General features: G+C 37.7%; 3 protein-coding genes across 10 annotated transcripts; 2 read left to right on the top strand and 1 right to left on the bottom strand.

Annotated features, from left to right (window-relative positions):
• Positions 1 to 778: 778 nt before the first annotated feature.
• On the top strand, positions 779 to 5560 carry LOC100265116 (transcription factor bHLH49). 7 transcript variants are annotated; one of them, XM_010655900.3, is made up of 10 exons: positions 779 to 905; positions 1038 to 1104; positions 1682 to 2830; positions 2927 to 3157; positions 3247 to 3312; positions 3422 to 3490; positions 3801 to 3872; positions 3976 to 4179; positions 4682 to 4769; positions 4860 to 5560. In XM_010655900.3, exons 3-10 carry the CDS (start codon positions 1892 to 1894, stop codon positions 4895 to 4897), a joined length of 1707 nt encoding a protein of 568 aa, XP_010654202.1. In that variant the 5' UTR covers positions 779 to 905; positions 1038 to 1104; positions 1682 to 1891; the 3' UTR covers positions 4898 to 5560. The 7 variants fall into 7 exon arrangements, with proteins under 7 accessions (XP_010654202.1, XP_010654195.1, XP_019076890.1 ...); XM_010655893.3 differs by lacking the exon at positions 779 to 905 and having other exon boundaries at positions 929 to 1104; XM_019221345.2 differs by lacking the exon at positions 779 to 905 and having other exon boundaries at positions 929 to 1104; positions 1568 to 2830.
• A 1680-nt stretch (positions 5561 to 7240) lies between these two features.
• Positions 7241 to 11466, top strand: LOC100242829 (putative pentatricopeptide repeat-containing protein At1g68930). 2 transcript variants are annotated; one of them, XM_002267577.4, is made up of 2 exons: positions 7241 to 9961; positions 11354 to 11466. In XM_002267577.4, the coding sequence occupies exon 1, from the start codon at positions 7364 to 7366 to the stop codon at positions 9593 to 9595; it is 2232 nt and encodes a 743-aa protein (XP_002267613.1). In that variant the 5' UTR covers positions 7241 to 7363; the 3' UTR covers positions 9596 to 9961; positions 11354 to 11466. The 2 variants fall into 2 exon arrangements, with proteins under 2 accessions (XP_002267613.1, XP_010654170.1); XM_010655868.3 differs by lacking the exon at positions 11354 to 11466 and adding an exon at positions 10055 to 10283.
• LOC100253093 (uncharacterized) lies at positions 10386 to 12867 on the bottom strand. The gene is made up of 5 exons (XM_002267500.5): positions 12469 to 12867; positions 11444 to 12069; positions 11050 to 11158; positions 10658 to 10978; positions 10386 to 10572 (listed from the first exon to the last, which is right to left on the bottom strand). Exons 1-5 carry the CDS (start codon positions 12619 to 12621, stop codon positions 10528 to 10530), a joined length of 1254 nt encoding a protein of 417 aa, XP_002267536.1. The 5' UTR covers positions 12622 to 12867; the 3' UTR covers positions 10386 to 10527.
• Between the last annotated feature and the right edge of the window lie 650 nt (positions 12868 to 13517).

The raw sequence follows: 13517 nt of genomic DNA, 5'->3' as shown, positions 1-13517 counted from the left end.
ATCATATATTATTTCACAATTTGACTCCTCCAACTTGCCCATGTAATCAATGATTTTATACATATGCATGTGTCTCTATGTGAATCTCATAAATTTCTTAAACAACATCTCCAAGGAGGGATGGATATTAATAATTGAAAACAAAGGATGGGTCATATCTTCCTTTCTTTTCACTTAAATGCCCTAAAAGATTTTTAAATTATTTATTAAAAATCATAAATAAAAATTAAAATTCCTCCATTAAAATTTTCTATATATTAAATAACATGACATTCAAATATTGATGATTATAGGATTCAATTTTCAATTATTATAATAATATAATTGGCCAAGAAATATTTTGAAGGGAAGATGAATGACAAAGAAAAGGACAACAGCTGAGGATATGACTAGACTGAAATACAAACCCAAAAAAAGAAATCCTTTTTTTTTTTTTTTCATTGAAAAATACCAATTAAAATATTTTATGTAACAACTCTAAGAACATTGTAAAACAAATTGAAAAATAGTGTGGAGGAAAAATGATGGATAAGACAATGAAGCTATCAGAAAAATAGAGATGCAGTCTGTGAGCCTTATGAGTTTTCATTTTTAAAAAAAAATGAAGTTGGGTTCTTGACCAAACAAATCCTAATAAAAATTTGTGAGCTCTTCTTCCAAGGTGTAATGAAGGACAATGCAAAAAAAAGTACTAAAGAAAGGGCTAAAGGTGGTTGGCACTGTCAGTTGCTAGCTCAAGCTGGTATAATTATTGGAAAAATGCAGATTAAAGAAATAAAAATTAAAGTTAAGGAAGAAAAAGAAAAGTAATTGATTTTGTTGATGGATTTTAATATACTTTACAGTAGCAGTGACGGTGGTTAATCATCATTCATCAAAGAGCTCAGTTTTTAATGCAGGCGTGGGTATAAATGCAGGGCCTTTGCAATTACTCATCTCTTTCACTTGCTTCAAATACCCATTTTACTGTTTTTCTTTCTATACACTCACTCTTTTGGAGATCTCTATATTTCTCTCTCACTCTACATGTATGGCAGGGAAAAACAGGAGGCGTTTCAACAGAACCCAAATTCAATAAAGTTTGAGTGAAAAGCTTCAATGGAGGTCAGTACCAAAAGTAGTGCAGAATCTGAAATGGGTATCTTTCTCTTCTCAGTTTTAGTTGGGCCTCTCTCTGTTTCAGAGCTGAGGGTCTGCTGCTCTGACTAGGGTTTTCAATGTGGTATTTATTGTGCTGAAAAAAAAAAAAAAAAAGATAGTAGAGAGAGAGAGGAGAAAAAAATTCAAATTTTTTTTTTTGTGTTGGGCTTAATTGACAGCTGCTTCTAGAGGGTCTCCTATTGAGGCCTTCTTTGAACTGAGTTTTGTGTTTTATTTTGTCTTGGGAGGGCTTCCCTTTGAGTAGTTTTGGTTCTGCGACTTCTCAGTGCTGTCTTTGGAAATAGTGGAAGTTAACACTTGTTTGATCTTGGGTACATATTTTGGTACGTGGGTTTTTGTTTTAATGTCTTTGGGGTTTTCAGTTCATTAATTGAAGTGGGTCATTCTTCCTTTTACTTGTTCTCAGCCGTTCTCCTTGTACCTGTTGCCTGTAGCTAGCTTCACATGGGTGGATTGAGCTTTGAATGAATATTTCTGTGACCATTGAAGTGTCTTATGTTGTGGGTCTTCAATTTTGCAGTTTATTGATTCAGCGTAAGTGTGGAGCTGGTGTATTTGTCTGGTGATTTTTGGGTATTTGATCTTTGATTGCCGTTGTTGAGCAATTAGGGTTTTGTTGGGGGAATTCCTATATAGATTGTCTCAAGTCTGTTTGGGGTTCAAAAAACAATTGGAGCGCAAGAGGAAGGCATCTGTTTCTGGCTGCTTCTGGTTTTCTTATCAGGGAGAGATGGATATGAGTGACAAGGATAAATTTGAGCTAGAAAAGAGGAGTGGTGATTCTTTGAACTACCATTCAGCTAGTATGTCATCGGACTGGCGTTTCGGTGGCGGTGGTGGCAATCTCACAAATACGTCTATGAGTACGGTTCAGGGCGGTAATCCGATGGCAGTCTGCAAAGGGGATCTAGTTGGCTCTTCTTCATGTTCCTCGGCTTCCATGGTAGACTCATTTGGCCCAAACCTCTGGGACCATCCTGCCAATTCACAAACCTTAGGCTTTTGTGACATGAATGTCCAGAACAATGCAAGCACATCAAGCACACTAGGAATTAGAAAAGGGGGTCCAGGTTCTTTGAGAATGGATATTGATAAAACACTTGACATTGGTTGGAATCCACCGAGTTCGATGCTGAAAGGGGGTATCTTCTTACCGAATGCCCCTGGAATGCTCCCTCAGGGCTTGTCACAGTTTCCCGCTGATTCTGGTTTCATTGAGCGAGCAGCGAGGTTCTCATGCTTCAATGGAGGTAATTTTAGCGATATGATGAACCCTTTTAGCATTCCTGAATCTTTGAATCCTTATTCTAGAGGTGGGGGAATGCTGCAACAAGATGTTTTTGCAAGCAATGGGTTGAAATCAGTACCTGGAGGGCAATCTCAAAAGGATGAGCCAAGCATGGCTGAAATTTCAAAAGATGTTTCTTCGGCTGTGCGTGGGGCTATGGAAGGGAGTCCACTCAAGAATGAGAGAAAAAGTGAGAGCTTAGTGAAATCTCTTGAAGAAGCAAAACAAGGAATTGGGGTGTCTGGTAATGAATCTGACGAAGCCGAGTTCAGTGGAGGCGGTGGTGGTGGTCAAGAGGAGCCATCCATATTGGAGGGCACAGGTGGTGAACCTTCTTCTGGCAAGGGCCTTGGCTCGAAGAAAAGGAAAAGAAGTGGTCAGGTAAATACTAAATATCATGTTAACCAATTGTTTCTTTAATTTTGGATGAGTGATGTGTTGCTTTCTTACTCATGATTTGCTGATTTTTTGTGTTAGGACCCAGAGATTGATCAAGTCAAGGGAAGCCCACAGCAACCCGGAGAAGCTTCAAAGGATAACCCTGAAATTCAACATAAGGGAGACCAAAACCCAAGTTCAGTTCCCAGTAAGAACACTGGAAAACACGGTAAGCAGGGGGCACAAGCTTCAGATCCACCAAAGGAAGAATATATTCATGTCAGAGCACGGAGAGGTCAGGCAACAAACAGCCATAGTCTTGCAGAAAGAGTAAGATTTTTCATGGATAGTTTTAGTTTTGATAGAAGCAATTCTATTGTCCTAGTCTTGGAGTTAAAGCTGGTGGACCTTGATGACAGGTAAGAAGGGAAAAGATCAGTGAAAGGATGAAGTTTCTTCAAGACCTGGTACCTGGTTGCAGCAAGGTTGGTTTGTTGGAATTAATAACTTGGGGACCATAATTAGATTGAATTATCTATGGAATTCGATGTTGCTTCCGTGGCTCATTCCATGGGAATTGCTTGATTTTTGTAGGTCACTGGCAAGGCGGTCATGCTAGATGAAATCATTAACTATGTGCAATCACTTCAACGGCAGGTTGAGGTATGGTATTAAGGATCTATGTTCTCTTTTTCCTCCCTATTGGTTCTCAATTGATCTGGTTTATTTGTTCTATCCTGCATCTTAAATGTCTCCGAAACATTAGCACTTCAGTTTTCCTCTTTCAGAAAGGCTGTCTTTTGATATAAGCTTCTTAGGAAATTAACCCTCTGATGCTTTTTGTGAACTCTCTTTCATTATTTTGGCTAACAGGGCATAGTTCTTGTGTTTGATCACCTCTCCTTTTATATAATTTCTACACTTTGTTTGCTTTTGATCATGTTAAATATTAACATTTATTCTCATTTTCCAGTTTTTGTCAATGAAACTTGCTACCGTTAATCCGCGGCTGGATTTTAATATTGAAGGCATGCTTGGAAAAGATGTGAGTGAGATTGCATAACAAAATAGTATAAAGCAAAATCATGCCTTTTTTTTTCATTTGTCCCTTCTTATCCATTAAAATGAATTCTACTTCTTTGCTACAGATCCTTCAATCAAGAGTAGGTCCTTCATCTACAATGGGTTTTTCGCCAGAAACAACTATGCCTTATCCTCAGCTACATCCATCTCAACCAGGATTGATTCAAGTAGGTCTTCCTGGCTTGGGGAACTCTTCTGATGCAATTAGGAGAACTATTAATTCCCAATTGGCGGCCATGAGTGGAGGGTACAAGGAGTCAGCACCCCAGGTATCTTTTCCTCTTCTCTTAGTACTTTGATTTTTTTTTTTTTCCATTCTGAAACTTCCCTTGCTCAACCTTTATTTATGGCAACCTGGCTCATATGCTTTATTTTATGTTATTTTGGTTGGAGTGGGTCAGTTGGGTTTGCTGTGAATAACTTCCGGCTGACTATTAACAAGAGTTAAAGCAGTCTTCTTTTTAGTATAACACAAGGGTGAAGGATAGATCCCTGACATAAAAAAGTAAGGAATTTTCCCTTCTGTTGTATCTTTGAGGAGCAAGATTCAACTAGCCAGAGCATTGACTTCCATCAATGATCTTGAGAAATTACTGTAAAGGAAGAACATCATTAGATGACAACTTCTGCTTTCTTTCCCCTCCCATTATCAAGCCCCCAGCTGACCCATCCCATCCTCTCTCTCCCACAAAAACCATGTTTTCAACTCAGCCTTTAAGAGTCTGTTCGCATGTTACAATTTACCTTTCACTTTGACATATTTGTCTACAGCTACCTAATGTATGGGAGGATGAACTCCACAATGTTGTTCAAATGGGCTTTAGTACTGGTGCTCCCCTCAACAGCCAAGATTTAAATGGTATAACTAGTTGGTTTTCACGTGTAAACAACTGCTATGAAAAATTCCATGTTCGCTTGAGCTAACAATGAAGTTGTTATGCATTTGCAGGGTCTCTACCACCTGGCCATATGAAAGCTGAACTTTAATCATTGGCTTCAGTTTTTTTATTTTGTGCCTCAGGGCGGGCCCCATTATGGCATATCCTAGATGCTTGCATTACTATCTCCAGGGGGGTACCAGAGCCCATATTTTTCCTTGTCCCAATTATGAGGCCCAATGAAGTATACTATCTTCCTACTTCAAGTTGTCTGTAAATTGATATACAACTAGCCTGATATCAAGGCTTTAAGAGGGTCAGTTGTGTAGAGAAAGCAAGAATCACCCTAGCTATGGGCATTTTCAGATGTAAGATGCAGCAGTGACCTCCAGTGTTTATTCATTCAAGAATCTATCAGCATTCACCCAGAAAAGTGAAAATCCAATGTTCACAAGAGAGGCTGTTTTCCTCGAGCAAAAGGATGTAGGATCATAGAAGGCATAAACCAAGCTGTAAAGATCCCAGGGCAGATGTTTTTTTACTTTTGAGTGAAAAAGCTCAAGTGGGGTGGTTGTTAGAGTGCCTCAGCTTGTTGTTGCAGTCGAAGCCATAGTGGTGGCTGTGTTCAAATCCAGTATTTGGAGGAAAGTGGGAAGCTGTATGTGTCAATCAGATATTTTCAAAATGAAATGTTACTCCTTTTTTTTGCCATTGGAAATTAATTTTTGCTGACCCTGCCTGTTGAGACTGTAGAATAAAACCTGATTTAGCATGTCTGGTCTGTTGATTTGCAATAGTGGATTTTCCTGTGTGGATCATTTCATTATTGCATGAATTGTTTAGTGGATCGTCTTCTGCTCATCAGTTGTTTTGATTGCATGCTTTATTCAAAAGTCACTGCAATTTAAATGCTCTTCATTGATGAGCAGTGGGGCCAACGCATATTGGTTTCCTAGTGATATTTGCAGCAAGTTGAGCCATACATCACCATTATTATCTCTTTGGTGTATATATATCTGTATGTGGAGATAGAGAGAGGAGCATCCAACTCCTTAATGCACTAATTACAGGGTATGAGGAGAGAGAGAGAGAGAGAGAGAGAGAGAGAGAGAGAGAGAGAGGGAGAGAGAGTGAGAGAGAAGCATCCAAGTCCTTATGCACTAATTACAGGGTATGAGTAAATATGATTTTGTCTCATGTAGGTCCAGTTGATATCCACTAGGGGTCTGAAGAAATCGGAAATCTCCTTGGAGGAGAAGAATGGGTGTGTGTGCCCCATTGCTCTTTGTTCTTCACTAAAAATCATAATGAAATTCCCATTGTCTCCTAGTAGATCATGATCTCCCCCAAGGAATATCAGGGAGTTGTATTGTATGGATATGGACCCATCATTTTTCAAGATAATTAATCATGAATAGATTCTCCAATTATTGTGGAGTGGAAAATCTTGAATTCAAGATTTATTAATCATTATAACTTCAATTCCACGTAACTGAAAATTGATAAATTTGTATACAAGATGCCTCTTCAGTGAGGCCAGTGGGGTTGGGTGTTGTGTCCTAAGATGCATTTTCTGTTGGGTTGAAAAATAAAAAAAATCCATCCTATTCCTTTAGAAAAATGAAATCTTGTATGATATAACTAAACATATTTTCTTTAAAATAATTAAAAAAAGTATATATATATATATATATATATATTAACTTGGGTTGGTTTTGGCATGAGCCATATTTAATTTAAGTTTAGGTTGAGTTTTTAATGGAATTAGGGGTGCAACTTGGACGGATTGACCTAACCTAATTTGGTGTTTGAGTAAATTTGGACAATCATTTTCGACTTGGGTTTGGGTTAGATTTTTTTAATCCGAACTCAATTAGATTAGGTCAAGCTAAGATTCAAACAACCTAATCTAACCCTAACCGATTTAATGTTTTTAATATTTATAATGCATGTTATGCTATATAATAATATTCATTTTTTTTAAGAAAAAAAATCAAATCATATTATATTATATATTTAATTTTTTTAGAAAATATATAAATTTATATTTATTCTTTTGTTACAATCTTGAAATTTTATCCTATTTACTATTTAAAAAATGTGTTTTTTGAAAAACATTATAAATGAATTTTGAATTATGTACTTCGATCAACTTGAATTTTACCTAATCAACTCGAATCTAACTTGAAGAATCCAAACTCAACCCGAACTTAAAAAAAAATGAGGTTGAGTTGGATTTGGATGAAGTTCCTATGGTTAGAATTTGAGTTGAATTGAATTCGGATTAGTTATCAACCTAATTAATTTGTCTAAGTTGGACTTCTAAATGGAATAAATTATTAAATTTAATCATTTTAAAAAATATATTTTCTATGGTTTTTACTCGTGTTTTTTCCTTTCTTTTTGCCCTCCTCAAATATTACATGATTTAGATACAACTTAATGGAAAAAAAACCGTAATAAATAATGTTTTTGAGGTTTTAGGGGACTATTTTGTAACAAAATAAAGAGCACTTTCCAGAAATACCCTGGAAAAACTCCCTGGCGCATTCCCGCCTAGAACCTATTAACACAAATGTCATCATCCTCCAACTACTACGCTTCTTTACTCAAACTCTGCTGTGAATCCCAGAACCAAACCCAAGCCAAGAAACTCCACTGCCTCATACTCAAAACCATTAAACAACCTGAAACCTTTTTATCAAACAATCTCATCACTGCTTACTATAAACTAGGCAATTTAGCATATGCCCACCACGTGTTCGATCATATTCCTCAACCAAATCTCTTCTCATGGAACACAATCCTCTCCGTTTATTCAAAACTGGGACTTCTTTCTCAGATGCAACAAATCTTTAATCTAATGCCATTTCGAGATGGGGTCTCTTGGAATTTGGCTATTTCGGGTTATGCTAATTATGGCTCTTGTAGTGATGCGGTTAGAGTTTATAAGTTGATGTTGAAGGATGCAGCCATGAATTTGAATCGGATTACATTTTCAACAATGCTTATATTGTGTTCAAAATTTCGGTGTGTAGATTTGGGTAGGCAAATTAATGGGCAAATACTGAAATTTGGTTTTGGGTCTGATGTATTTGTGGGTAGTCCTTTGGTGGACATGTATACGAAATTGGGGTTGATCTATGATGCAAAGCGGTACTTTGATGAAATGCCGGAGAGGAATGTAGTTATGTGTAATACAATGATCACTGGGCTTATGCGGTGTGGGATGATTGAAGAGTCTCAGCGTTTGTTTTGTGGCCTAAAAGAGAGAGATTCGATTTCTTGGACGATCATGATTACAGGGCTAATGCAGAATGGGTTGGAGAGAGAAGCACTTGATATGTTCAGAGAGATGCGATTGGCAGGGTTTGCAATGGATCAGTTTACATTTGGAAGTGTCTTGACTGCTTGTGGGAGTCTTTTGGCCTTAGGAGAAGGGAAACAGATTCATGCGTATGTAATAAGGACTGACCATAAGGATAATGTGTTTGTGGGAAGTGCTCTTGTTGACATGTATTCCAAGTGTAGAAGCATAAAATCTGCAGAAACAGTATTCAAGAGAATGCCCCAAAAGAATGTCATTTCATGGACTGCGATGCTGGTGGGTTATGGCCAGAATGGTTTCAGTGAAGAAGCTGTTAAGATTTTCTTTGAGATGCAGAGAAATGGGGTTGAGCCAGATGATTTTACTCTAGGAAGTGTTATTAGCTCATGTGCTAATCTGGCAAGCTTAGAAGAGGGTGCCCAATTTCATTGTCGAGCCTTGGTTTCTGGCTTGATTTCTTTTATTACCGTATCTAATGCGCTTATTACCTTGTATGGTAAATGTGGAAGCACAGAAAATTCCCATCGGTTGTTCACTGAAATGAACATCAGAGATGAAGTTTCTTGGACTGCATTGCTTGCAGGGTATGCCCAGTTTGGGAAAGCCAATGAGACAATTGGTTTGTTTGAAAGAATGTTGGCACATGGCTTGAAACCAGATGGAGTTACATTTATTGGGGTCCTTTCAGCTTGCAGTAGGGCAGGACTAGTGGAGAAAGGACTTCAGTATTTTGAATCAATGATAAAAGAACATGGTATTATGCCAATTGTTGATCACTGCACTTGCATCATTGATCTGCTTGGCCGAGCTGGAAGGTTAGAAGAAGCAAGAAATTTTATAAATAATATGCCTTGCCATCCTGATGTGGTTGGATGGGCTACCTTGCTGAGCTCATGTAGAGTTCATGGTGACATGGAAATTGGGAAATGGGCAGCTGATTCTCTAATTGCATTAGAGCCTCAGAACCCTGCAAGCTATGTCTTGCTTTCAAGTCTCTATGCTTCCAAAGGGAAGTGGGACAAAGTGGCTCAGTTAAGAAGAGGAATGAGAGATAAGCGAGTAAGAAAGGAACCGGGATATAGTTGGATTAAATATAAAGGCAAAGTGCATGTTTTCTCAGCTGATGACCAGTCAAGTCCATTTTTAGGTCAGATATATGCTGAGTTGGAAAAACTGAATTATAAAATGATAGAAGAGGGATATGTTCCTGATATGAGTTCTGTTCTTCATGATGTTGAGGAATCTGAGAAGATAAAAATGCTTAACCACCATAGCGAAAAACTTGCTATTGCTTTTGGGTTGATTTTTGTTCCTCCTGGCCTGCCCATACGGGTAATTAAGAACCTGAGAGTCTGTGGTGATTGCCACAATGCAACTAAATTCATTTCCAAGATAACACAGAGAGAGATACTTGTAAGGGATGCAGTTCGTTTCCATTTGTTTAAAGATGGGACATGTTCATGTGGGGATTTTTGGTGATAGGGTTCTCCTAGCATTTGTGTAGAATATTAAAACCTTCAAAATTTTCAGGTGAGTTACTGAAACACAGGGCAGAGCATCAGAAAACTGAATAGGTCTCTTCATTAAAGCAACCTGTTAATCTTTCATGAAGGCAGGGATAAATTCAGTCACAATGGTTCTAGATAAACATTTTTATGAGATGAAAACCAATCTGGGTTTTTTTCTCCAGGAAATCTGCCAATTATCTTGTTAGATACATCCTAAGAAAGAGCAGCATGGTAAAACGGAGAATTTGAGAGCAGACTAATGCAAATTTTAGCAAAGTATGGCAGTACTTCATCTGGTGAGAGAACTTCAGTGTTTGGTGGACTACTGCGTGATGAGGTAAGAGCTCTTATCTTTCCTTCAGCTCTGAAATATTTTCAACATTGCTCTTGGGGTTGGATTTTAAACATTGTTGTATGATGTAAACTACAGCAAACAGGTGACATTTATTGATCAGAACTCTAAGATATCATCTGGAGGTCTCAAAAAGATTGAAAGATTGACTATAGAATATAGGGAAGTGGTCAAGAGGATATAGAGAAAGATAGGGTACAGAATCATATTACTTTATTAGAGAGGTTTCCTCATCTTGTAACTTAAGTTGATGTACAACTTCTTTTGTTTATTGATCAAATGAGAAACAAAAATGATAATTTTGATGCTTTGTCTGCCATATATTAAAGTAGGGTATGTTGTCTGCTTGATTAGAAAAATGGTACACACATTTTAAAAGAGATATATATTTAAAATGCTCTAAACAAAGTGGAAAAAAACATCCTTGTGAATAAAAGTGATAAAGGAACATCCAAATTACATCCACAAAAAGGAACTATAAAGATGGTACTCTCAATAATCTAGAATTACAAGGAATACATCCTTGTGATAAGATGGTACACACATTGGTTTCATATTACTGTGCTCATTGATTCCCCTTGAGCTTCTTGTGGATTCTGAATAAGATTACACAAAAGCCAAATAATTAAAAACTTATTCAGGTGAGAGGAGTATGGAGGATTAGTAGTCTACAAAAGTTACCTGCAGCTGAGTGCAGATCTCAATTACTTCAGGAAGAGGTGCCCAATCACCAAAATTCCTTTCGATAAACTGATAGGCAATGCCACTCCTTCCACTACCAACTAAAAAGAGCCCACCCTTAATTTCACCCTCTCCTTTGAAGTTTTGCTCAATTCCCGTAGCTTTTGCTCGTTTGTAATTTGCAATGGCTCGAGGATTGAAGATAAATCCTGTTATGAACCTGTCCTTGAGCAACTTTCCTCCTCCAAGAGCTTTGAAAAATCCCATGGTCCGATCAAAGATCACAACACCACCCCAATATCGAGGCCAGAAATCTCTTACCTGGGACCGTAACAATTTCAACAAAGAGAAATGATTGGATGGCAAGAAGTTGAAGAAAGGTTTCTAATTACCTCTGACTCTATGTGTTCATGAAGAATCGCAAATAGTTGAATCCCCAGTGCATCGAATATGGGCTTCTTTGCATATAGTTTGTGAGCTTCAGCTCTGCACATTATGCACCTGTTTTCCCATTCATTACATAATAAGAATGCACGGTTATTTACCTATATTGTGAGATAGAATATGATATATACTGTGCTAAAGGGAAAATCAATTTTCCTGAAATTTCTTGGAGAAATGTTCTCGACTGTCATTAGATTCAATAGCAGATCTTTTATTGTGCAATCAACTAAAGCGTGAACATTTTTCTGCTAGGAAAATGGCCCCTAGAAACAGATTTCAAAGACTGAAACCCTGAAAGTAATATTATTTAGCAGAGAATGATATGCCAAGATGCAAATTTACCCAGGGCGGCGGATACAGAGGAGAACTGCTGGTTTATCTCTCCACAATTCAGAAGCTTTCATTGGAGGAGTTGTTTTCACTAAACGCTCCATCCCAATCTTATATTCTGGAGCTAATTTCTGAACTGATACGTTTTCAATAGCAGAGTAAGGACAAACATCCTCAACAATAGGGGGAGGCTGTACACAACCACATGCTCTGGGCTCAGCAGGCTCTGCAGCAACAATCCCCTTAATAACAAGTCCGTCTTTTATCTTAATTTCAGACACTGCTTGCTCAAGTGATCTATCATAAATTGAATTGGCTCTTGTAGGGGCTCTTGATATACTTAGAATCTTCCTGGAGTTGACGGATGAAAGCTCACTCTTCAAAATGCTATTGTTTCTAGAAGGTGTGCTCATCATTCTCTTTGTACGGAGGGTATAGCCTGCAGGCAAAGGATCTGCACATGCACTGTTTCTGTCTGTGAAACGGGCAATGTGGCCTCTCTTCATACCAAACTGGGAAGAAAGATCGGTAATGCTCAAGTTGAGAAGCTCAGGTAGAAATTTTCCAGAGGACTCTAGCTTATCTCCATATTGCATCAGAGCACGGTCGTGCAGGTATGATCTGAGTTCCAGTGCAGCCTATAGTAAAACAAAGATTTAGAGGCCATGGTTTGATATAATGATTGATACTTTTGAGAAGTAGAACAGAATCTATTACCAGGAAACACCAACTTTCAACAGTTAGTAGTTCTTTTAACACCAAAAGTTGGGGGGAATTAGAAAGTAGGACTCAATCATAAATAATCTAGCAGACTGAGTGTTGTCATTGACAAGAAACCCAGTGATCCAAAACTTGAATATAATCTACTGGTCTTGGAACTTTCTTGTAACAAATTATTTATGAAAATGGTTTAATCAAGAGGGGGGATCTTAAAAATCAAGCAATGGAAAAACTCTATCTAAAGAATCTGAAAATCTATGTTGGAGAAACTGTTCTAGTGAAAACTGTTGAGAACCTGAGTCAGATTGTGAACAAACCTTCTGTTGTTGAGTCATGTTTATGGCATCCATATCCTCAGAATTCATGATCTTCAAGGTTGGTACATCATCCCAACCTTCTTCTACCAGCTTTGGGAGCAGTCCCTTCAGTGCTCCATTTCCAATGAAATCCTCCATTGAAAAGGAAGCCATCCTCTTCCCTAGCTTAGAACCAAATGAATGGACCCTTGTTGATGCGAGTCTGAGGCAACAAAAGCAGCCTTGGTAGCCTTAGGCTGAAAAAAGGGTTTGTACAAGAAAACTCCGAATGCATTAAAAAATACCAATGCTAGAAAAATAGAACTCATAAATTTGACAATGTCAATAATGTTACTCTTTAGCTTTTTTTTTATTTTGTTTGTCACAATAATCAAGTCCATTCGGCTAGAGAAAGATCCAACCAATACCAACTAAATCCATCCATCTTATATTCAACAGTGACCTCCAGTTTCACAAACTTGTGTATTTTTCTAATCCTCAGTTGATTATTAAGAACAGTTCAAATATAGACAAATTCTAGTTTCTCAGCAGTATATTATTACATAGTTTTGGAAGCCTTTCGGGGGTCCCATAAATCATTACATTATTTTTGTATCTAGCATAGGAAAGTAGTAGGGAGAACAGATTAGGAAATTTTCAATTTCTACTGAAACCCCAAACACGACCTCTTCCTCTGATGGCCTCAGCTGAATAAATTATCCAGTAATCCGGATCATGGAGAGACAAGAGGCTAATATTCAACCACTAGAAACAATTGCTGGATAAAGAATAAGATGCCAACAAAGATTGAAAGGAAACTGATTTTGATATAGCAACTACTGCAACAGAGGACTAAAATATGGATTAAAAAAAGGGAAGGATGGTGGCTTTGAAGTTTATTAAAAGATTAATTGCAGGAATAAGACAATTTGATTATGTGAGACATCACTGTGGGTGATATTTGTGTTCCCATTGCCGCCTTTTGCTACAAGAAAGCTAGAATTTGAATGGACAACTTGCCTTGGATGGTTGTATACATCGCCAAGAAAGCGAAACAATAAGTAAGCTTG

This window comes from Vitis vinifera, chromosome 1, assembly GCF_030704535.1.
Source record: "Vitis vinifera cultivar Pinot Noir 40024 chromosome 1, ASM3070453v1".
Lineage (NCBI taxonomy): Eukaryota > Viridiplantae > Streptophyta > Magnoliopsida > Vitales > Vitaceae > Vitis > Vitis vinifera.
This window is presented reverse-complemented; position numbering and strand designations above follow the sequence as displayed.

Bases quoted from the DNA above. Each gene is read 5' to 3' on its own strand.
- LOC100265116 (XM_010655900.3), top strand. From the start codon at position 1,892: ATGGATATGAGTGACAAGGATAAATTTGAGCTAGAAAAGAGGAGTGGT. The intron at 2,831-2,926 runs GTAAATACTAAA...TTTTTGTGTTAG, and splicing joins AAAGGAAAAGAAGTGGTCAG to GACCCAGAGATTGATCAAGT. The intron at 3,313-3,421 runs GTTGGTTTGTTG...TGATTTTTGTAG, and splicing joins TGGTACCTGGTTGCAGCAAG to GTCACTGGCAAGGCGGTCAT.
- LOC100242829 (XM_002267577.4), top strand. From the start codon at position 7,364: ATGTCATCATCCTCCAACTACTACGCTTCTTTACTCAAACTCTGCTGT.
- LOC100253093 (XM_002267500.5), bottom strand. From the start codon at position 12,621: ATGGCTTCCTTTTCAATGGAGGATTTCATTGGAAATGGAGCACTGAAG. The intron at 12,070-12,468 runs GTTTGTTCACAA...GTTTTACTATAG, and splicing joins ACATGACTCAACAACAGAAG to GCTGCACTGGAACTCAGATC. The intron at 11,159-11,443 runs GTAAATTTGCAT...ATGGGAAAACAG, and splicing joins CTCTGTATCCGCCGCCCTGG to GTGCATAATGTGCAGAGCTG.